This window comes from Anabrus simplex, chromosome 1 (assembly GCF_040414725.1).
Source record: "Anabrus simplex isolate iqAnaSimp1 chromosome 1, ASM4041472v1, whole genome shotgun sequence".
In the NCBI taxonomy this organism is placed as follows: Eukaryota; Metazoa; Arthropoda; class Insecta; order Orthoptera; family Tettigoniidae; genus Anabrus; species Anabrus simplex.
The window spans coordinates 1,599,180,967-1,599,204,618 of NC_090265.1; the positions used below are offsets into that span (position 1 = coordinate 1,599,180,967).

Consider the following 23,652-nt stretch of genomic DNA (forward strand, 5'->3'; position numbering starts at 1 on the left):
GTCACTTCCGTCCACGGCGATCTTTCTTCTCCAATGTCTTCTTTATCTTCCAGTTTCTTTATTCTGTCCTTTAAGCATTCATTTTCATGTTTCAGAGCGCATAAGTCCTCTTGTAGCACTCCTAAAATCTTAATTATAGTTTCATAGGTCTCTCTTTCTTGTTGTTCTGCCTCACTATCAGTTTGTTTACACTCGGGACACAGCCACTCACTTTCTTCAATATCAGTCCTATTTACAATATTTGCACAACGAAAATGGTACCATTCATCACACTTACGACACAGAATCCCATTTTTAACTACTCTTCTGCATTTGCCACATTTTTCACTGCATCTTACACCATTATCTACTACGGATATCACAGACTCACACACAGTAGTCGCCATCTTAGCCATTACACTTTTCTCCAAGGGTTACCAATACGGCCTTCCAAAGGCACCCCTCAATATTACAGTAAACTTAGAAAAGAGCTTACATGCTCCCCAACATTAACCAATTTCTTACAGCCCGCTTAGGGCAACATTACACAAAAAACTTACAATCTCTGGCCTCTCTAGGTACCAAAAAATTTCTTTTTTGTACACAGGAGTATCTTTTACCCAACCTACGGGGCCTCCATGGAAAAAGAACAGGTTAAGTTAATGGCCGGAACACAAACCGAATGGAGGCGTACACTTGCGCTCCTAGAAAATTTAGTATAAAACCCTAATTGGGCTCTCAGTCCGATGATACAGGGGCTAATCCCAAGCTACTGAGGTGACTCGAATAAAGGTTAATTTAATGCTTTACGGAAAAGAGAAACAGTTACAAAATCGTAGTCACCTCACGATAAATTGAAGGGGACTCGAGAGGGTAACACACTCTCCATCCCCGATTTACAGTTTTAAGAATTTATGAAATTTTACATTGGCCAAAAGAAAATTTACATTTTAGATAAGGGTGGTTACATAGTTAGAAATTCGAACCTTCCCCTCGTGTAAGTCTGCGGAGGTAGCTACAGAGAGATAAGACTGATGGCCATTACCTGGGCTGATGGACTGCCTGGCGAAGAATGATCCTGTCTTTATACACACACTCTCAGAAATACGGCGATGAAAAGACAAGGTAGACTGCAAGGCCGCAGCTTATATATACGCGAGGGGATGGTTGTAGAGGGTTCTGGACTAATCCGGACACACCCTCTCAATTTTATTGGCAGAATCAAAAGTTACATTCAAAACCCAACAAGAAGCCTGTGATAGCCTGAAAAATAACTACAGAAAATTCCTTGCTGGCCAGATTCAAAAACTGGCGCAATGATAAGGAAGTGTTGCAAACCTTGGAATACATTTAAAAAATAAATGAAAGTTAATTTACTTGAAAAAACCTAGAAACACAAAATTTCTATCAATAACAAATTATTCCACTTTGCACCAGAGTGCGTGACCTCAGTTTTATAGAGGCATCTATGGAGAAAAGTTCAAACTTTCTGATGTACACCAAAATAAAACAAAATAAATCCAATCAATTTAGGAAGTTTAGAAATGACAAACTTCTCAGTTATTCAGTAGTGACATCTTCTGATTAATGTCCAAACTTGCCCCCCCCCCCGCCGAAGGTCCTTCCTTGGGGTGACATAGAAGAAATTTGAAAGAAGAAAATTTTCAGATTGATATTTTATAGATGATGAAAGATATCTTGCTAAAAGTGTTTGTTAGAAAATTAATTTGGAAAACCATATTTAAAGTCTTCTTGTGATCGTAGAAGTTAATTATATGCTGATCAAGATTGACGGCAAGACCTGCCGCCGCTGCCGATACACAGGTGAGGTCGTCCGGACCCCCCCCCCCGGTACTCTCAGATACACCCCTTCCGCTAGTAAGAGAGGGGTAGTAATGGTGATGGTCACCGCAGATTAGATGTACATGATCAGTCCCCAGATGGGTTTGCGGTAGAGTTACAGAACTTCAGCCATTGCCAGAAAGTTGGAACTCCAGCGCGCCGTTCAGAGGGAGTCTTCAGTAGAGGTATCGCTCGCCAGATGTTGAAACACGCCGCTGCCGGCTGAGGTGTTACTGAAACAATAATATCTGGGTGACAGAGTTTGTTTTGCTGGAGCATGCGAGTACAATTTTTATTTGTTGCAGGAGCGGGCGGCGTGGATTGTGAGTGTGTGACAGCAATGCGTGAATGAAGGAGACGGGGCTAGCTAATGGCCACCAGGAAGTAGACAACAGGAATAATCAGAGGGGAAGGTTTTACAGCAGAAATGTCACTACATACTTATAATAAGGGCAGAAGGCCACCATATTAAATTACATAAATTTTAAGCAGAATGCCGCTTCTTAAAAAGAAAGATAACCTTCGACTCCTGCCAATGTTTAGTGGCAAATTAAAAACAACCCTGAATTTACACAGGTTTCACCTGAGAGAGGTGAAACCTAAATATCCTCTCTGTGGCTGGGTTACTGACCAATAATGTAACCGGTGTTAGAAAATTTAAAATAAAGCACGGACCATGGAATCTAGGGACAAGGTAGCCTGCAGGAACAAAATTTTTAAACATGACGATCTCCGACTTTTAAATTGGTGGGCCTCCATCCATGAGCGTATCTTCTTCTAACCTTTTCATGGGAAGCCTTTAAGTTGCTTTTAGCCTTCTTCCATAGATCTCTAAGATTCTCAGGATCTATTGTCTCTGGTAATATGTCATTAAGTGACCAAAGATTAGAGAGTGGCATGTTAGGAACAAATTTAAACATAAGAGATGCTGGAGTGAACTTGTGTGACTCATGAACCGCTGAATTTAGAGCAAAAGCCAACCAATGCAGGGAAGTATACCACCTGGAATGATCTTCATGAAAAGCAGATCGGAGATTACGATTGACCCGCTCAGCCAGAGACGGTTGCGGGTAATAATCTGAAGTGTTTATGTGTGATATAGACAAGTCAAAACAGAATTTACGAAATAAGATAGATGTGAATGCCTTAGCATTATCAGAAACTATATATTGACAGGGAACAAAAGAAGCAAATATTGTATTCAAACAAGAAATAGCAGACTGAGCGGTTGCCTGCTTAATCAGAAATTACCAAAAAATCTAGTGAAACCATCCATACACACCAGAATAAATTTATTTGCGTTCCCCTTTGATTGTGGGAAAGGTCAAACGTAGTCTATATATAAGCATTCCATGGAGCGAGATGCTTGATGAGATGACAATAGCCTTAGCTTAGTGGACAAGGTGGGCTTACTAAGCAAGCAAGATTTACAAGCTTTTACCATTTCTCTGATTTCACCGTCCATACCTTTCCAAATAAACATCTCTCAGATCTTTTTCCCAAGTTTTGAAGATGCCTAAATGCTCCCCTAATGGGATTGCATGATAGTAATTGAAGATCATCGGCATAAGCACTGTTGGAACCACTACTTTCATCTTTTGATCGTGCCTCGAAGGGCAACACAAAACCCCGTTTTTCAACACATAAGTGACGACATGTTCCCCTTAAGAAAGGGTTTCCATTAATGGAGCCAGCACAGGATCTTCACGTTGGTATTATTCAATATCCCGAAATAACATAAGTGCATCAGTTAGAATGGCATTAATGCCCGAAGGTATGGGCGTGGGAAGAGAAGCACTATGTTCCTGTTCAGTGGTCTCCACTTCATGAGAAAACATGCGGCTTATTCCATCCGCAACTGCATTTTCGGATCCTCTGATATGCCTCACATCAAATTGGAAAGTAGAAATCCTGATGGCCCAGCAGGCTATACAACCCGTACGACGAGGCCTAGCTAATATCCAAATTAAGGCTTGGTTATCTGTCTCTAGGTCAAATTTGACATGTTCCAGATAAAACAAACAAAACTGCCAAACACTCAAGTTCATAGATGGAATATTTGGCCTCTTGAGCTGATAAGGTCCTAGAAGCATAGGCGATAGGTCGCTTTCCAAGTTCCGTTTCCTGCAGAAGGACAGTGGCAACTGCCTATGACCAAGCGTCTGTTTGGACAATGAATTTCTTCAAGAAATCTGGAATAGCTAATGCAGGGGCGTTACAAAGAACTAATTTCAGATCTTCAAAAGCGTCTTGTTGAGACGGCCCCCATTCAAATTTGACACCTTTCCTACGCAGTAAGTTCAGGGGTGCCACTCTCTTGGCAAAGTTGGGAATAAATTTCCTGAAGAAATTCACCATGCCTATAAACCTGGCAATGCCTTTGATGTCCTTAGGAGGCTTGAAATCACGGATAGCCTGTGTTCTGGAATGATCGATGGAAACACCATCGGGCGACACCATATTCCCTAGGAACGACATAGAAGGTATAGCAAAAGCTACTTTAGATAACTTCACAGTCAACCCAGCCTTACGAAGGTGATTAAGTACTTCCTTTAGATGATCTAGGTGTTCTTCAAAGGTCTCAGAAAATACGACGACATCATCAAGGTAGTGATACAAGTATTCAAATTTGATGTCCGAGAAGACCCTATCTAGCAATCTAGTAAGAACAGCTACACCCATGGGGAGACCGAAATGCACACGGTTGTACTCATATAAGTTCCAATCCGTGACAAAAGCAGTTAGATGTTTTGATTCTTCAGCTAGAGGGATCTGGTTCTATGCCTGATAAGGTCGAGAATGGCAAAGAACTTGGATTTCCGAAAACACGAAAAACAAGAGTGAAGATCGGGAAGGGGCACAGATTGTAACACCACCTTACGGTTTAAAGTCCTATAATCAATCACAGGCCTGAAGCCACCTTGGGGTTTCGGTACAAGAAAAATGAACGATGAATACGCTTACTTAGAAGGTCAAATTATACCATCCTTTAGCATCTGATCGATGATTTCCTTAAGAGCCTTCATTTTAGGTGGAGAAAGCCTATAATGCAGAAACCTAACGGGAATCGAATCCGTAACCTCAGTCTTGTATTCGATAAGGTGAGTATTATTATTATTTAGCGTATGGCATACAAATACATTATTACAAATGAACAACAATAACCAATGAACAAAACTACAAACAAATATCTAGACCTTGTATGTACTCAATACATTTTGGGGTTGCCATCAAGAAGTCTTCATATGGCCCTCCATATGCTCTGATGCTGCATTCCTCCCTGACGTGTTTAATAGTTTGTCGCGGTGCACCACAGTCGCATAGCGGTGAGGAGAGCATTCGCCACTTAAAAAGTGAATCCCCACATCTTCCATGTCCCGTCCTGAGTCGGTTGAGCATTGACCATGCCTTGCGAGGGTGATCAAACCTTGGAACTGTCTTATCGATGCATGGCATTTTCAGGCATGTAGCTGGAGCATTTTGCATCCATTCTTCCCTCCAGGAATCGGTGATGTTGATCCGATGTGATTGATTTCGGCTGCAAGAGGTGGATGTCTCGAATGAAGTCGTTTGATTTTGAGGTCTGAGATATCAGAGTGTACCGGTAGTCCAGGGTTTGCTAGGATATTGTTGTATTCTCTGATCAAAGCTACTTTCCTTCGCAGGTTAGGGGTGGTATGTTACTTAGGACAGGCAGCCAGATGGTGGGAGTAGACATGATTGTTCCTGTAATAATGCGCATAGTACTCTTTAGTTGGACATCAACTTTGTTAGTATGGGCGCTGTTCAAACCACACTGGTGCACAGTACTCCGCCGCAGAATATACCGAGCTCAACGCAGACGTCCGCAGAGTTGTGGCGGATGAGCCCCACGTGGTTCCACAAAGCTTTTGTATGATGTTGTTTCTTCTTCTCAGTTTCGCAGCAGTTTTTGTGAGATGTGATTTAAACGACAGAATCCTGTCTAGCGTGACTTCCAGATATGTTGGTTCCTTATTGTGGGTAAGTTGTGTACCATCAAAGTAGACTTCCAGAGTCCTATTGGGTTGTCTGTTGTTGAGATGGAATACTGTGAAAATCTAGGAGCTGTGGGGGTTGCAGTTTATTTAGCAGGGAGGAACGACGTGGGAAGAAATAATGCAGATCGAGACTACAGGAGTTACATCACACCAGTGCTGTGGTATTTTCTGTTCCTCACTGACCTTATCTTCCGACATGGTCTTGTGTTAACAAGGAGGTAAACAAGGTTAATGAAGAACTTTTGAAACTATGTAGGCACTTCAAGAATGTAAAATATGTAGATATAAGTAATTTGGGAAGAAGATTTTATACCTGGCATGGTCTGCACCTAAATAGGTTGGGAAAAAGGTATGTTTTAAATCGTATAATAGAGTTTGCTAATTCAATTCAAGATGTGGAATCTGTACCTGATTCCATTCCTCTAAAAATCTAGATAAAGTGACCGATATAGATCGATCTCTCATGCTAGAATCGAGGAATGGTATTAATACTCATGGTAGTCCATATAGGTTAGGTTCTTTTAAAACTCCTCGTAGTCTATATAGGTTAGGTTCTTTTAAAACTGTATTGGGGAATAGTGTTAATGTGCAAGGTACACAGACTAGGTTAGATTCTTATCAGATCACTAAACTCAATGAACCTGTAGAAACAAAAATATCTACTAGTAGGTCTATTGTGGAAAATGACATCCAAGATACTAAGAAAGCACCAAGGTTAGTTGAACACTTTAGAGGATACTATCAAAATGTAAATGGACTTCGAAGCAAACTAACTGAACTTAAAATTTCTTCATGTTTAGCTGACTATGACTTCATCGTATTAACCGAAACAAACTTAAATGATGAAATTAGTGATATGGAACTCGGACTCGAAACGTATTCAATTTTCAGATGTGATAGGTCTTCTTTAACGAGTACGAAGGCATCCCATGGGGGGAATGATCTGTATTAACAAGAGGTTTAAACCTACTCTGATACCGTGCATTAACACAGTTGAACAGTTGTTTGTGTCCCTGACTTTTAACACCACAAAGTTAATCATTGGTGCTGTATACATTCTACCCAAGTCTCCTATCCAAAAATATTTCGAACATTGCAGTGCTGTTGAAAAAAATTATGTCAAATCTTGGCAACCAGTTATCGCTCATTGTTGGTGACTACAATCTACCACATCTTAATTGGATAGTAAATGAAGAAACATCTTCTGGCCTTATGTCAGTAGGTAACCACACTATGCAGTCCAGTTTAGTTATAGACAATTTTTCTTATCTCTGTTTAAATCAGTTTAATGCTACCCCGAATTTTCTAAATCACCTTCTTGATTTGGTTTTCAGTAACTCCAGTTCCATTGAAGTAAAATCTAGTAATGAATGCATTGTCCCCCTCGATAGACACCACCCAGCATTCGAGATTTCTTTACCTATAAATGAGCTATACAATTCCTTGCCTGCTGATAGTTTTTATTTTGCCTTTTGATATGGTGACTATAATGGACTAAATTATTATCTGTCACAGTTAATCTGGGAGGAGATGTTTCAAAATGTATCAATTGATAAAGCAGTAGAAATCGTCTATTCAGTACTACATTACGGCATGGTACTTTACATCCCTATACGGAATTTTAAGACTCCCAAATTCCCAAAGTGGTTTAATCACAAATTGAAGTCCCTGATTATTGAAAAGAAGAAAGCACACAAGCGATACAAAATATCAGGTCTCAATAGTGATTATCAGCATTTCTCGAAATTAAGAAATGAATGCAAGTCTGAATCTAAATCTTGCTATACAATGTATGTCTAGAACAGTGAACGAAGTATTACTTCCCATCCACAGAAATTCTGGCAATATCAAAGTTCTAAAAGGTCATGTAATAATATTCCTTCAACAATGCATCTTAATGAAGTTACAGCCGATACTGGAGAAAATATTGTCAGTCTTTTTTCTAACCACTTTTCATCCGTTTATTCTTCTTATCAGAATAGTAGTAGTACGTCATATGATGATCTTTTCTCTGTCAATCTATCAGTTATAAACATTAGTAAGGCAGAAATTTACAACAAACTGATATCTCTGGAATTAAAGAAAACTGTCGGACCTGATGGTGTTTCAACGTACCTGCTCAAGTACTGGTCATTTATTTTATGTGAAGCACTCTTTTATCTGTTCAACTTATCATTAAACCAAGGCGTTTTTCCAGTGGAATGGAAGAAAGGATTTGTTAGTCCAGTTTTCAGAAATGGTGATAAAACTGACATAAAACAATATAGACCAGTTATAATTTCTTCTCATATTTACAAAATTTTTGACTCAATAATTCTTGACAAAATCACACCTCTCTTTAGAAACATCATCATTGATGAGCAACACGGATTCTTTTCAGGACGGTCAACGTCTAGCAGTCTTCTTTTACTCTGTCACTTCCTTTGGATGCAATAGAGAACCACTCCCAAATGGACTGCATTTATACAGACTTCTCAAAAGCTTTTGACACTCTTGACTACGATATCTTTCTGCAAAAACTAACAGGCTACGGAATTAATGGGCCTCTCCTCTCATGGTTTGAATCGTATCTTAAATATCGCCTGCAGATTGTTAAAATAAGGAGTCATTTTTCTGCACCTATTATTGTTATGAGTGGAGTTCCTCAAGGGTCCCACCTTGCGCCCTTACCTTTTACTCTCTACATAAATGACATTAAAATATACTTAAGAATTCTGAATTGTTTTTGTTTGCTGACGATGCGAAAAATGTTATGCAAATTAATTGTCCATTTGATTGTTTAAAACTTCAAGGAGATTTACATCATCTGGAAATGTATTGCATTCAAAATGGGTTGAAACGTAATCATGAGAAATGTAAAATAATATTGTTTTTTAAAAACAAGAAAAAAATATCATTTCAGTACAAATTTAGTAATAACAACATTCTAACTCCTGTTTCACAAGTTAATGACCTTGGTGTTTTATTCAGTTATAACCTATCGTTTAATGAACATATTGAAAATATTTGTAAGAAAGCATTTCAAAGATTGGGTTGCATTACTAGATATTCTAGAGAATTTTCAAACTTAGCTACCTATCGATTGCTGTATGTGTCTATGGTACGCCCTATACTAGAATAGTGTACACCTGTTCGGAACCATTCTCATCAGACCTCTATCCATAGATTAGATTCACGCAGTAGTAGTTTCACACTTTGTTTGCTAGATAGAGCCCTTTAAGGTGCATCTTTTGAATGTGCAGAGTTGAGGTGTACCTCGCGGTACATGGACAGTGAGCAAAAGACCCCATACGATTTATATGAACAAAAACTTAATTACAGGAAACGGTTCCTAATAGATGAAACACATTGAAAGAAAGTTAAGAAGAAGAAGAAGAAGAAAAATAGAAGGAGATTATTTTTTTAACCCAACATTCTACCAGTTCATGTAGTTTTGATAATGTACATTTTAACAATGAAATTGAAATAATAAATAAGGTAGTTCAAACTTTTCAATACAAAAGCTACTGAGGTGACTCTTTCACAAACCGTATCATCAACAAATTCAAACACCATCCTAAAACTACGTTATCAAAAGTCAAAGCCAAACCCACTGCATTTTCCACTTTTACTTTCACTCAAGGTGCTTATAAAATAACTAATGTTCTTAAAAAACACAACATGAAAATTTCTTTTAGAACCAATAACAGAAACCTTGATATATTACACAACTCGAAATCAGTAAACAAATCGAATGCTTTTTCTAATTCTGGAATATACAGATTCAAATATAACAACTGCAGCTCCTCATACATCGGACAGACTGGCCGCAGCTTAAACATCAGATACTCCGAACACATCAACGCCATTAAATACAACAGATTCTCTGCTATAGAACAACACATACAAGACTCCAAGCATAATTTCACCTATATTGAAAAAGGCATAAAAATACTTAAAATCATTAACAAAGGCCTCGTCCTAAACACTACTGAAAATTGTTTTATTCACCTTGACCAATACTTCAACCCTAATTTCAATCATATTTCTGAAAAACCCAATATCCTATTTGACTTCCTAATTATTCTTAAAAATTCTAAGTTTCAAAACCCAGATTCAATTTTCCATGCCTTACAAAGTTCCTACCCACGTTTTCTACCTCCAATAACCCACCCTCCTAACCCACCCTAAAATACTCCTCCTTTAATTCCCTATCTTATTCTTTCCCATCTTCTTTCAACTTCCAACCCTTTTATCTTCTCTTATCTACTAATCCTCTTCCTTTAATAACTTATTCTATCTTTTCTTTTCACCTCTCCTCTCAAAAAACAAAAAAACTACTTTTTTCGAATTGAACTGTATATACTATAGTGCCACCTGCATTTTGGGTTTTTACATTCAAATTTGAACTCATACTTTGCGCTGCGTTGGACTACCTCAATTACGACCTGAATTCTTATCTTCAAGAAGTAGCGCACTGTGCATGTACGCTTTTCATTTGTTTCCGGTATTGCGCTTTTTACCATTTTTCTCTTCACAATTGTATTTTTTCTAAAGAATCTACAAGATCCTGTTTACGTACTTAAATTATATTAAATTGTATTATTTATATATACACACATTTTCGCAACCGAAGCAATTACAGACTGGTTCATCAAGCTATTCACCAAGTTCAGTCGGCATTTGAAAGCACAGTGCAGGACATTGAGTGTGTTGCGCTGATCTTCAGGAGATAGCAATTCGCTTCAATCAAGCGACTCGTCTTCAACTTCTAAACAATTTTGGTACTTCATATTCATTAATTATATTGTGACTTCGCGCCTCATTCGCTGGCTCATTTAACTTTTCACCTCTTCTTGTAAACATTATGAGACAGTGCTGAAATTTGCGTGTGTTGTGCTGCTATTCAGAAGATTGCGCCTTACTTCTTACATGTGACTGACTTTCTGTTTCTTCTAGATTTTACGATTTAAAATTGCACAGTGCCGATCCCTATTAACATATTTTGCCTCTTCAACTGTTTTTGTGAAAGACTCACTCTTTAATTTCTTATTTACCTATGCATTGTTTTGTGCATTTTATTCGGCTGATGATGACCCAGATTAGGGTCGAAACCGGTACCGCTTCCGCTTTTAATTAAATAGGAATGTAATAATACATTTCATATTTATTTGTATTGAATATATTGAACTACCTTATTTATTATTTCAGTTTCATTGTGATACATTTCAATACGGAACATTATGAAATTTTTATCTTTAAATGTACATGGTACTCAAATATCAGGTCCTGAAAAGCTATTGAAGGTGCCATCACATGTATCTGCCCCTCCTGAAACTTTGTCATCAACTGTAACTTGTAGGACAGCCCAGCAACAGTTCCTATCAAATATTTTTTCAGTACAAAAGAAAAGAAGTAATATACCCCATTTTCCCAACCTTTCTTCAATGGCAGAATACAAAGATTTTGGATCCTTTTATACTGGATTTAATAATAATGTTATTGGCTTTACGTTTCTGCACTAACAACTTTTACGGTTTTTGGAGACGGCGAGGTGCTGGAATTTAGTCCTGCAGGATTTCCTTTATGTGCCAGTAAATCCACGAACACAAGGCTGACATATCTGAGCACCTTCAAATAACCATCGGACTGGGCCAGGATTGAACCTGCCAAGTGGGAGTCAGAAGACCAGCGCCTCAACTGTCTGAGCTTCTCAGCCTGGTTGCGTTTACTGAGTAAGTTGACTACTTGGTTTGTGTCACGTAACAGCTAGCTTGTATTCAGGAAGTGGTGAGTTCAAACCGCACTGTCGACAGCCCTGAAGATGTTTTGGTTGTTTCCCATTTTCACACCAAGCAAATGCTGGGGCTGTTCCTTAGTTCAAGCTATGATTGGTTCCTTCTTTGTTCTGTCCTATCCTATACCATCATCACCATAAGATCAGTCTGAGCCAGTGTGACGTAAAGAACAAGTACCGGTAACAAAAATAAAAGTACTGGATTAAACTTAATTTCGCTTGATGGAGGGCCTGCCATCCTCAGAGGTCGAGGTTTGATTCTCTGCTCTGTCAGAGATTTAATATTGGAAGGGGTTCTGGTATGAGCTCAACTCAGGAGGTGAAATGAGCTACACAATTTGTGGAACGCAAAGATATAAATTTACTTACTGTGGTTAGTGACTCTACATATCTGTAACTAAAATTTCAAGTCACATCTAGGAATTATTAGAAGAAAAATGTCCTTTCATTATGCATAAATGAAGAATTATCTTTACACGAGTAACAAAACCAATTGTTATCTTGGTTCCCAGGTCTCTGCTACTCAACATCCCTGTAATAACGATAATCTTCAGCTTATCTTGGATAGCCGGCATGGCCATCTTCGCCACCTATGCTGACTGTGATCCACTTTCATCGGGTCTAATAAACAATATTGATGAAATAGCACCATTCTTTGTGCAAGATCAATTTTACTTCCTACCTGGAGTTCTGGGAGTCTTTCTTGCAACACTCTTCAATGGTTCTCTCAGGTAAAGTACTATTATTCTTGTTACAGAGATTTCGACACTCCATGTCGTACGATGTCGGCATGTAAAAGATCTCTGGTGATACATTTGGTATTTACCCGACAAAATTAATCAAATCTCAGCCATAGACGCCCAAGAGAGATCAGGTGTACTCTGTCTGCCATCTAGCGGACCTGGAGTAAAACGGAACGTCGAAATTGACGAGCAGACAGCCAGATGGCGTCAAATCGAAATGTCTGCACACGGTAGCTGAGGCCATACGATTATTATTATTATTATTATTATTATTATTATTATTATTATTATTATTATTATTATTATTAGTGGACCCAAGAGGTAAACAAGCATGAGGGTTAAATGGTTGGGCAAAGCAAGAACCAAAACATTTTGACAACTGTAATTACTGAAATTCATTTTCTTTTCTTAGAAAACTTGCCAAAAGAAAACAACAACAGAGATTTAAGAACTGGAAATTAACAAAAAGCTTAGAAGGTTTACAATCAGGGAGGAAGCGCTCGCAAGTTAAACCAGACCAATAGATATTATAAATTTACACATCTTTGGCATTGATTGGTGAGGCATCAACCTTTACAAGAGAAGTTCCCCAGCAGAGGGAATATAGAACAGTACATGTTCATAATTGAAAGAAGCTGGAGCTTCTGGAATAATGTTACCACAAGGGAAATTGAACCCTCGACTTCAGAGTTACATTAGAAGGGTCTCAAACCCTGGATAGTTAATAGAATTAATATTTTACAGTGGCTGAATGGGCCTTGAATTCACATTAGGTTAATGAATTTACATTAATGACTTCACATCAAAACACCTCTGGCAGAATTCTATTTTCTGTTCTTAACATGGAGTGCCGTACACTGCCTGCCAACCCCCTAATGCTCTCTGTCGTGGAGTGATGTGCATTGGATGCGTATAGCAGCTTCTGCTTTATGCTTCTATCTAGTGAACAGTTCTTGAACTATTACAAATGTAATGAGATATATCTATAGACAAAGCATCGATTTTCCATTTGATATGATATCTATCGAGTTTTTATCGGTTACGTATGTTATATCGTGCCTGAAAAAGCAAGTTCTGTTGTTGACACCATAGCAGCTAAACCTTTTTTGTGATCACAGATTCAAATTAATGATATTTTAGCAAATGATGATACAGAAAGTTTGTTTTGTAAAACAGGATATAGAATCTGAGAGTGAAAGTAGTGATCATGACAGTGATGTTGCTTGTGATACGCGGGAAAATATCGTCCATAATGTTATCGATGTTGGGTTTGTTTGGAAAGACATGGATAATTACAGAGGACAAAGGGAAATGTTCACAACAGATTATGGGCCTCAGAATACTGCAAAGAATTGATTGTATCCTGTGAAAAATTTTCAGTTGTGTTTTTACTTCTAGTTCGTAAAAATGGTAGTATAACATGCGGATATTTTTCCTTAACATCACATGTGTTCACATGGTATGTTATTTCTGTTCCAGTCGAGGGTAAATTAAAGGGTACCAGTTACTGTATACGAAATGTATGTGGTTTTTGCAGTTTATATGTTAATAAGCATAGTACAGAAATCTATATTGAGATCTTATTTCTCAAAAAATTGAGAAATAGTTACTTTTATATTTGGTTCAGCCATTTGCAGTGTTCGAACTGAAAGCATTACAAGATTCCTCCACTACAATGACCTTAGGTAATTCCAGTAACTTATGCTGTATGTGTGTTTATGCATTAATAGTACACTGAAAAGTTTGGTAAAATTCATTGAAACGTTTGTCAGTTATGCTCGATTAACTCAAATCCTGCATTCATAGCATGCTTGACGCTGTACTCCTCCCATTGCGCAGGATAGCCAGGTAGTGAAAGTCCTCCTATGCTGAGAGTTAAAAGCTTAAACAGCTTTCACACTCGCTACCCTTATTTCATAGGAGAGCCACACAAAAAATATGGATCAAAAGATCCAGAAAGTACAGGAGCCAAAGCTCATACAACAGTACATGGCCAAGGAAAGGAAAACAGAGATTAATGGAAAGGCCAAGAACAAAAATGAAATGGAGGCTGAACCCACCCAAGCACTCTGAGAACAAGACTTATGATAAAACCTAACAGGGATTAAGGCCCGATGATACAGAGGATAAGCCATGCTACTTGGTGACAAAGGAAGAAAAGTTTTAATCTGAAAACAGGGTAGAAAATTTAGAAATAGGAAACTTAGTCACCAGGAAACAAAGTGAATAAGGAAAATGAGGTTATACACTCGTGTGTCCTTTCACATAGTCCCCATGAGGGTTTTTTACATTAAGTCTGTATACTGCCTAGAAAATCTTCATATTAAGTCCTAATAAAAGAAGAAAACGCTACATAAAATTTAGTGGAAATACAGGTTGACCCAACTGTTACATGTCAAAGGGAACATTGGATCTTACCTTTGTCACACGTAGATGAAGTTCTGCTTTACGTTATGCCAGCTTCAACCTCTGTAACCAACTCCCAAAGGAGACCTCCTCAACTAGTGGAGCACACTCAAAGTCCCGATGAAGATTAACACTTTGGGCTCCAATCCACAGCTATATTCTGTATATAGTGGGGCTGGCTGACTGTTCTAGAACAATGATGTAATAAACTGTTTGATTGGTTGATCAAAGTTTCAGACAGTAGTGATATCTCAAAAATAAGTCAAACTTAACTAGACGTCTAGTTAAGATATATTAAATTTTGTTGACATGGTGAACAGACAGTTTCAGTTAGATTTCACTGTTGTCACTTGGTATAGCAGGATTTCAAACTCGGGGAGAGGTTTTACTACTGTCACAATTCTAATAAATATAGCCCAGCATTCATTCACTCTCTTCCAACATATTTGTAAATTCACATCCACTACATTTAGTGGCCATTTTTTGACAGCTGCAGTATATTTGCATGTGTCTCTTGGCACAGGCCAGACTAAAATGTAGTTACCACCGAACTGGAAACTGTGACAGTATAGAAGCTGCTGAGGTATGCGTGATGTTGAGTAATGACATTCAGACCATGACTAATGCGTCTGGATGTTATGAAAGGTGTTACTCATAGGGCGTCTCATGCTGCACTTTCTGGCCCAGTGAGGAAAGCAGTGGCAAACTACCTCATTTCTGATCATGCCTTTCACGGCTCGCGCACCACCATCAGTTTTTGAATGTTCATTATAACCGCATAACCTTTGATGGTACTTTGAATTTGGGGTTCCATCCAGCCTCCGACAGATATGGAGTTAAACCCAACATCTGCATGACAAGGTTAATTTATAATGTTTATTTGTTCTCAAAATCAAATCAACTTATTTTCGTAACATCATGAGGACGTGGACCCTATGAAAAGGCCTGGATACTGTGGAAGATACCCTTGACCCCAATTAAACCTCATTATTAGAGAATTATGATGATTTTAAATAGAAATCATGAGTTATATTGGATCATTCAATTGACTGCTGATGGGCAACCATGAGACTACATCAGCCATTAAGACTTTCCCCAAATAATTCGATGGTCTGTAAAGGAAATTAGTGTAATCTGATATCCAAGCATTTTTGAATTTACCAAGCATTACTGAACTGCTAATTATTGATGATTAAATTTAAAAGAGATCAGAATTAGGCTGACATAGAATATACTATAAAAGAATTAATACAACCAGAATGAAGAACTGATGTTATTCTCAATATGCAGCTATCTATTCCTGAATCTTTCCTTGTTTAATGTATATGTGGAATTGTGATATGCTGGATAAGAATAAGGAATCTTTCACAAACCATAACAGCTTAATATACATGTGATTTCTTTACTACTTTTTCTTTCATATTCACAGCCTCAATGTTTCAGTAATCAACTCCTTATCAACAGTAACATGGGAGGACTTCTTTTGTCAGTTTCCTTATTTCAAGAACCTTCCAGATCAACGTCATTTAATGTCTCTAAAGATTATTGGTAAGTTTCCTAATTCTCTACTCTCAGTTATTCAATTTTTGTCAGTGATGAAATAATTCATAAGTAAATTTAGTCAAAATACAGCGATACTATATCAATCTGAAATTACTGGGGTCAAGGATAAAAATGTTTAAGATTTACTAATACATCATAGATAACATGTGCCTCATATATACAGAGTGGACCACCAGCCCCTTATAACTAGGTTTTATGCAACTCTTAGTTTTTACCTACCTACCTACCTGCCTGCCTGCCTACCTACCTACCTACCTACCTACCTACCTACCTACATACATACATACATACATACATACATACATACATACATACATACATACATACATACTACACCCTTCCATCTACCATTCTTTCACTAATCTTTTCAAGAACAGGGGTTAATTGCGTAAATCATGTACGGCGGTAGGAAATATATGTTCCAGCTAGCTACTCAGGGTAAAATATATCAACTTAGTCCATCAACTCTGTTAATATAATCGCAGGTTTCGTTGAAGAGTAAAGATATTCGCATATCAATCATTCAACCCCCAAAATCAAGCAATTAACCATTATATCGCTCATATCATATCATAGATTATTACTATTGGCACTTATACGATCTTATGGCTACTTATTATTACCTATTCTCAGAAAGGAAACGCAGAAATTATCCTAAATCTAGTTTATTAGCATGCTAATATGATATCAAATAAAATAAAATTGAATTAAGGGCTTTAGAGAAAAGAAAATGCAGTTATGTTACATTTTTAACTTGAATACATGAATTATTTCCATTGACATAGTTGAAACTGGATGTACCATAAACTTTCATTCATAACTTGTCATTATTACTTTGTTGAATCATATCAGTTAATGATTTCTTGCATTCAAACAATTCATGGGGCAAATGAGGATTAATTCTTTATTTCAGGAGGGAGTAGAGTTTCTTCATATTTAGTTCGTTTGGATTTTTGTATTAACTGTTTCGAGATACGAGATAATCATTAAGTTTCCTGAATATGGTTTCAAAATGTCATCACACTTTAAATTACTATGTATATAAGCATACCAAGTAAAATTTGTCATATTCATTCAGACATGCCAGTGTATTTTATCAGTAAGTGCCATTAATAGAATAACCGATCAGTTCAAACTATGAAAATCGTGCAGTGCGATTACATATTTATGTGTTACTGTAATTAAAATAAACTCTTATATTATTTACCGCTGTGCCAATACTATGTTGTAATTCAATTGACCAATCTAAATTCACATTGTGAAACATTTGATCTGTAAAGCGATGTTCCTTCATATCCCTATATCTACTCCATAAAGTATGTGAGATTCAATTAACCTAGCATAATCTCTCATGTTATACTACCAATCGACCATCAGTCACCTGGACTGTATCTCTATACTCATATGAATATGACCTAACCTCGCTGATTGCGCCTTATTTATCATACAATAACCGTAACTAACACATAAATCCGTAACATCATCTTCCAAGCATTGCTTACACAATGAACAATTAATATTCTCCAATACTATCAATACTTCATAATTCTCATATATCTCTTCTTCCAGACTCATCTGTATATATCAATTCTCATCTCATTTCTTCTAAACAACCTCTTTGTTACGGTTTACTAGTCCATCGACCACAAATTCTTCTTATTAACCACGAATTACCAATATTTAATCCATTTCTTCTTATAATACAGTCATAATGGCCATGTCTGCCGATTTGGTCTTTGCAATATCCAGGTTTTACTCTGTAATTCACAGACTCTCTTCTTAATCTCGCCTAGTTCAACGCTAAATGATCTTTCCGAGTATATTGGTACATAAACATCGATATTCACATTCCATATGTGCTTATAGTAACCTAAAATCATCTTACGAGCATGGTATATCTATTACTCAAATTGGCACACGCTTGTGGTTAACTTCTTAAAATCTAGCACTGATATTCACATACTGGCACATATTATTTATTTGTATGCAATTCTGCACTCCTACTATTATATTTCAACAACTACAAAAAACTTTTAACTGGTAATTTGGAAACTTATTACTTATCTCGTCTCGATTGGGTAAACTGCTGGCTCCTTCTCGCTTCTTATGCCATCTCTGAGGACTCAGCCTTGGTCTCGTGTACGTCACAGCTGGGCATCGGTCTCGGCAGTCTTACTTGAGTTAAGGCATCTCAGGTAGTCTTCCTCCACCAGTTTAAGCGTGTTTCATCATATCTCCGGTGTCCATGCAATAAGAAGACAACATTATTTGGGTAGAATACATAGTTAGATCTTCCATTTTGAGTTTTCTAGGACGTAAGAATGGCTATTGGTATTTTTAATACTCAAATGTTGTGCTCTAAATATCTATATATTTCCAATAAAGCTTGTTCTCGTCAAATATTTCAGCTACTGAATGTTGACTAGAGCTTCTGATTAATATATCTGCAGTTTTTGACGGTATCCGGCCACTTATTATAATGCAACTGGCCCTTTCCTTCTCAATCCTTTACTGGTCCGTAGCATTTCTTAACTTCAATATTTTAAAACGAAAGTATATACGTTTTCCTCTCGTCTCAGGTTATTTTTGCAGGTGTAAATAACTAAATTCTTCATTCAAATATATTTTATCTCTCGGCTTTCTCCTCGTACGCTGATAATATTCTTCTTAGCTTGCAGTAAAACTGTTATCTTTTAAATGTGATCTTCTCTTACAAAGTAGTTAAGAATAGAATGAATTCGATTATTTTAAGGACCATAGTTGTTCTATCGAAGAAACTCTTTTCTTTCCCGCCGGTCTTTATAAGTCTCCGCCTTCTAATTATGATCAACATGCCACATGGATACATTTCATATATATTTGCGCTGTCTGAAGCTGCTCCGCGCCATTTTATCCGCTACATTTCCATGTTAATGATCATCTCAACTGTAACGTAATGGTACAATACATACACACACACACACATACATATATACACCTGCTGCAATAGAGCAATATTGAACTCTTAAATCTTGGGGCGTAACGGGTATATTTCGGTCACGATCTTGACCAAACGACGGGGTTCGTAAGAGAGCCTAACTACTTGAAATGTGGAGCAAATATGTGCTTACTAGATTTTATTAAATTATCAAAATGCAAAAAAGTATGTTTATAAAATCATTCATCAAAAAAATGTATTATTTAACATTTAAACGCAGTCACATTGCAATGCGTGAATGTTATATTTTTTAACATTTATCGAAGAACTTTCGTTGGAGGAAAGTAGAAAATATCACAAATTAGTGGACAGCGAAAATTAGAAAAACGAAAATAAAACCTGAAAATCGGGCACCTTTTGATCCAAACGATAACTGAGAATTAATCCACATGATCCGTGGAAAATCTGACCTTGAACAAGTAGTATTCCAGATTTATATTTAATTAAGGTTATCCACCAGTCTAATACCCTGTCGGATATGGGAACACCCGCCTAATGGACCCTTAATTGAACCAAATTGACTATCAGTTGCTTTGGATGGGTTGCGAAATACTACTGGAAAGCATGGTGTTCACTACAAGTTAACAGCAGCTGTCATAATTAAAAATTAAATTCCACCATGTGTTGTCATCTCATGACACCCTTAAGTTATGGAATAATCCTGATGCTGAAGCATGCACCACCCAAACAGCTGTTCAGAAGGAACCAACAACAACTTGATCCGAGAGGATCTTACGTTACGTCGTTCTGAAGAAACAAAACTGCGAAATGCAGGAAATACTTATCCATCATGCATTTAGAAGGAATGCTAAACACTGTAGTTAAATAAAAAAGTAGTAAATCAGTTGAAAAATATTCTTATAAAACCAACTTTCGGGTTATAAATGGTTATGTTAAGTTTAATAAACTTACAAGTCCACATGATACAATAAAATACAAAAATACCAAAGGGAAATATTAGGAAATCTCTCCATTCGACAAATTATGACTACCATTACAAATCCGTCTACTTATGTTTGTCCCAAGAAACTAACTACAAGTTATTGATAGATCAAAGTCATACCTATTATAAAAATAAAGAACGAAAATTGAAAATAAAATATATTCACAGCTGACGAATCGAAACCGCATTCATAACTCAAGTCTCACATAAATATGCTAAGTGTCCACATGCACACTATTAAAGCAATCGGACGTCTGAACGACAAAATAATTAAGTCAGGAAAATAAAATTAAAATACTAAAGTTCAATGAACTCAAACGCGCGTGGCAATCGGCAATAATAATCAATCACCGTTGGCTCAGTATCCAGTGTTGGACAACACTCACGTTTATACCTCTAGTGGTTCCATGCTCTTATGTAACCACCTTCTAGCTGGTAAGGATTGTGCCTAAACATGACCCCAATATTACTTTGCTAACACTCTTCGCATTACATACACTACTGCAGACACTACCATCGTTCAAGTCACTTCGCAAAAACACCTAACCTAAGACTTGACTATATACAGACGACACCCTAACCCGGTCGCCGAACCTACATAGTGTCAACACACCCTAACAATAACATCTATATACACACGCAGCACCCTAAACCTATCATTAAGCGTAAATGGGGATGTCTACTCATCAGTATACTCCTATGATACGCGTAACGTCCAAAATCTATTGTCGAGCGGAAACTGGGATGTCTACTCAACCTCTAAAATGTCGGCCGGAATCGTAACTTCAAACATAATTACTGATATTTAGCTTGAAACCTTGTCGAAACTATAGCACATAATGAAACGAATCTTGCCCCAGAATGAATACAAGTCTGAAAATGCAACTAAGTCCCTTCTCGTCAAAAAAATGTGAAATGAAAATTTAATAACGCGCGGCTATTAATCCACGACTCAAACACGATCTCGACACGCAGTGAAGTTTGGAAAAATAATAATAAATTCAGCACACATCCAACTTTACGTGAATATCGGCAAAATAGTAATCATCACCATCGCAAAATCCGCAGTGTAATTCTAGTGTGAGGCCCAAAATCGCCTACCATCTCACTGTTCCAAATAATCTCTATCTACAAACTATCCAGTGAAGCGAAAATCATTGAATCTACACAGCCAAACTATCACTTCAATATCTCGTCCCACAATGTTTCCGATTTAATGGTAAGTAATCTCGTCTCGTAAAAAAATATATACTGAATGGAAATTTGTTACAACAGTTAAATAACACCAACCGTGTTTTCAGAATGCCCTTCTGTTCTTGAGGTCGCATACTATAACATGCACTATGCTGACTTTACATAAATCATCATTTGGACTTAACTGCCGAGAGCTACAGCCTTCAACTGAAATTGTTTATCATGGGGAAATTCTCGACTTGAAATCATAATTGGTGTTACAACACACTCTTTTCGAATCTGACTATCATCCAACCAGTCAGCTGTTCCGGATTGCTAACAGAATCTCATATACAGCCTACCTCAGAAATATCACGTTTAATATACAGCCTGTCTCAAAAATTCTTCGCCATCGACAAATATATTATGCCTCAAAAATTATTTTCCTTCGCCTATCATCACGGCAGCATTACTCATGAAATACAGGCTTTTTATGCCTTCACCGTCTACACAACTATTCTCTCAACATATCATTCCGAAACAATCCATTTCTTCCTGTTTCAAAATCTTTCAAACCTTGATACTCCCATGACGAATAATTTTATAAGAATCTTTTCATTCATTTCATTGCATCTTTTGGACCTCAAAGACAAAATAACATACCGTGATTTCCTGTATCACAAAATACACGGTGTCACAAATATTAACTTCCCACAAATACATATAACTTTATCAGACTTCACTGGATTTCGAAAAACGAACGCAAATCTTACTCGACATTTCTGTTAAATACATGTTTTAACATAGAAAAATTTTATCCTGCTGTAATTATTATTATTATTATTATTATTATTATTATTATTATTATTATTACTATTATTATTATTATTATTATTTCGACTATTTTTTCTAAACTCATAGGATATTAGACATTATTGTATTCACCACGACTGTATGATCGTTATTACATTCCTAACTTTAATCAGTTTGAACAATATCTGAATGAATTTTAGCACATTATTAAACTTCGCATTTTATAGTTTCTCAACGTGATTTTTACTGCCCTGAAGAGTTTCACACGACCAGAAATATAAACACTTTCACCTGATCATTTTTAAATACTAATTCGACACACGCACTGGAAAATGTTATTGGGACAAACAAATTCTATCTACAACATTAATACAAAATATAGATAGACCTGTAACGGTCATCTTCGAGTTTCTGGCTACATTTTAGCCAGCTAACCTCAGATTCAGCCACTCATGACTGTAGAATATACACTGACTGACAGAGCAAATGCAACACCAAGAAGGAGTGGTCAGAACTTTATGCCAATTGCAAGGTAGACTGACGTCACTGAGGTATGCTCATGATGTGAAATGTGCCGCTGTGCTGCGCACGTAGCGAACGATAAATGGGACACGGCGTTGGCGAATGGCCCACTTCGTACCGTGATTTCTCAGCCGACAGTCATTGTAGAACGTGTTGTCGTGTGCCACAGGACACGTGTATAGCTAAGAATGCCAGGCCGCCGTCAACGGAGGCATTTCCAGCAGACAGACGACTTTACGAGGGGTATGGTGATCGGGCTGAGAAGGGCAGGTTGGTCGCTTCGTCAAATCGCAGCTGATACCCATAGGGATGTGTCCACGGTGCAGCGCCTGTGGCGAAGATGGTTGGCGCAGGGACATGTGGCACGTGCGAGGGGTCCAGGCGCAGCCCGAGTGACGTCAGCACGCGAGGATCGGCGCATCCGCCGCCAAGCGGTGGCAGCCCCGCACGCCACGTCAACCGCCATTCTTCAGCATGTGCAAGACACCCTGGCTGTTCCAATATCGACCAGAACAATTTCCCGTCGATTGGTTGAAGGAGGCCTGCACTCCCGGCGTCCGCTCAGAAGACTACCATTGATTCCACAGCATAGACGTGCACGCCTGGCATGGTGCCGGGCTAGAGCGACTTGGATGAGGGAATGGCGGAACGTCGTGTTCTCCGATGAGTCACGCTTCTGTTCTGTCAGTGATAGTCACCGCAGACGAGTGTGGCGTCGGCGTGGAGAAAGGTCAAATCCGGCAGTAACTGTGGAGCGCCCTACCGCTAGACAACGCGGCATCATGGTTTGGGGTGCTATTGCGTATGATTCCACGTCACCTCTAGTGCGTATTCAAGGCACGTTAAATGCCCACCGCTACGTGCAGCATGCGCTGCGGCCGGTGGCACTCCCGTAC

At 37.9% G+C, this 23,652-nt stretch overlaps 1 protein-coding gene across 1 annotated transcript in view; it reads left to right on the top strand.

The window, feature by feature from the left end:
- LOC136881098 (sodium-coupled monocarboxylate transporter 2) overlaps positions 1 to 23,652 on the top strand; it is a 286,910-nt gene that overhangs the window by 182,950 nt on the left and 80,308 nt on the right. Inside the window, exons 7-8 of the mRNA XM_068229293.1 lie at positions 12,129 to 12,347; positions 16,195 to 16,313. Of these exons, the coding sequence (XP_068085394.1) occupies positions 12,129 to 12,347; positions 16,195 to 16,313 (338 nt within the window). The remainder of the gene's footprint in view (positions 1 to 12,128; positions 12,348 to 16,194; positions 16,314 to 23,652) is intronic.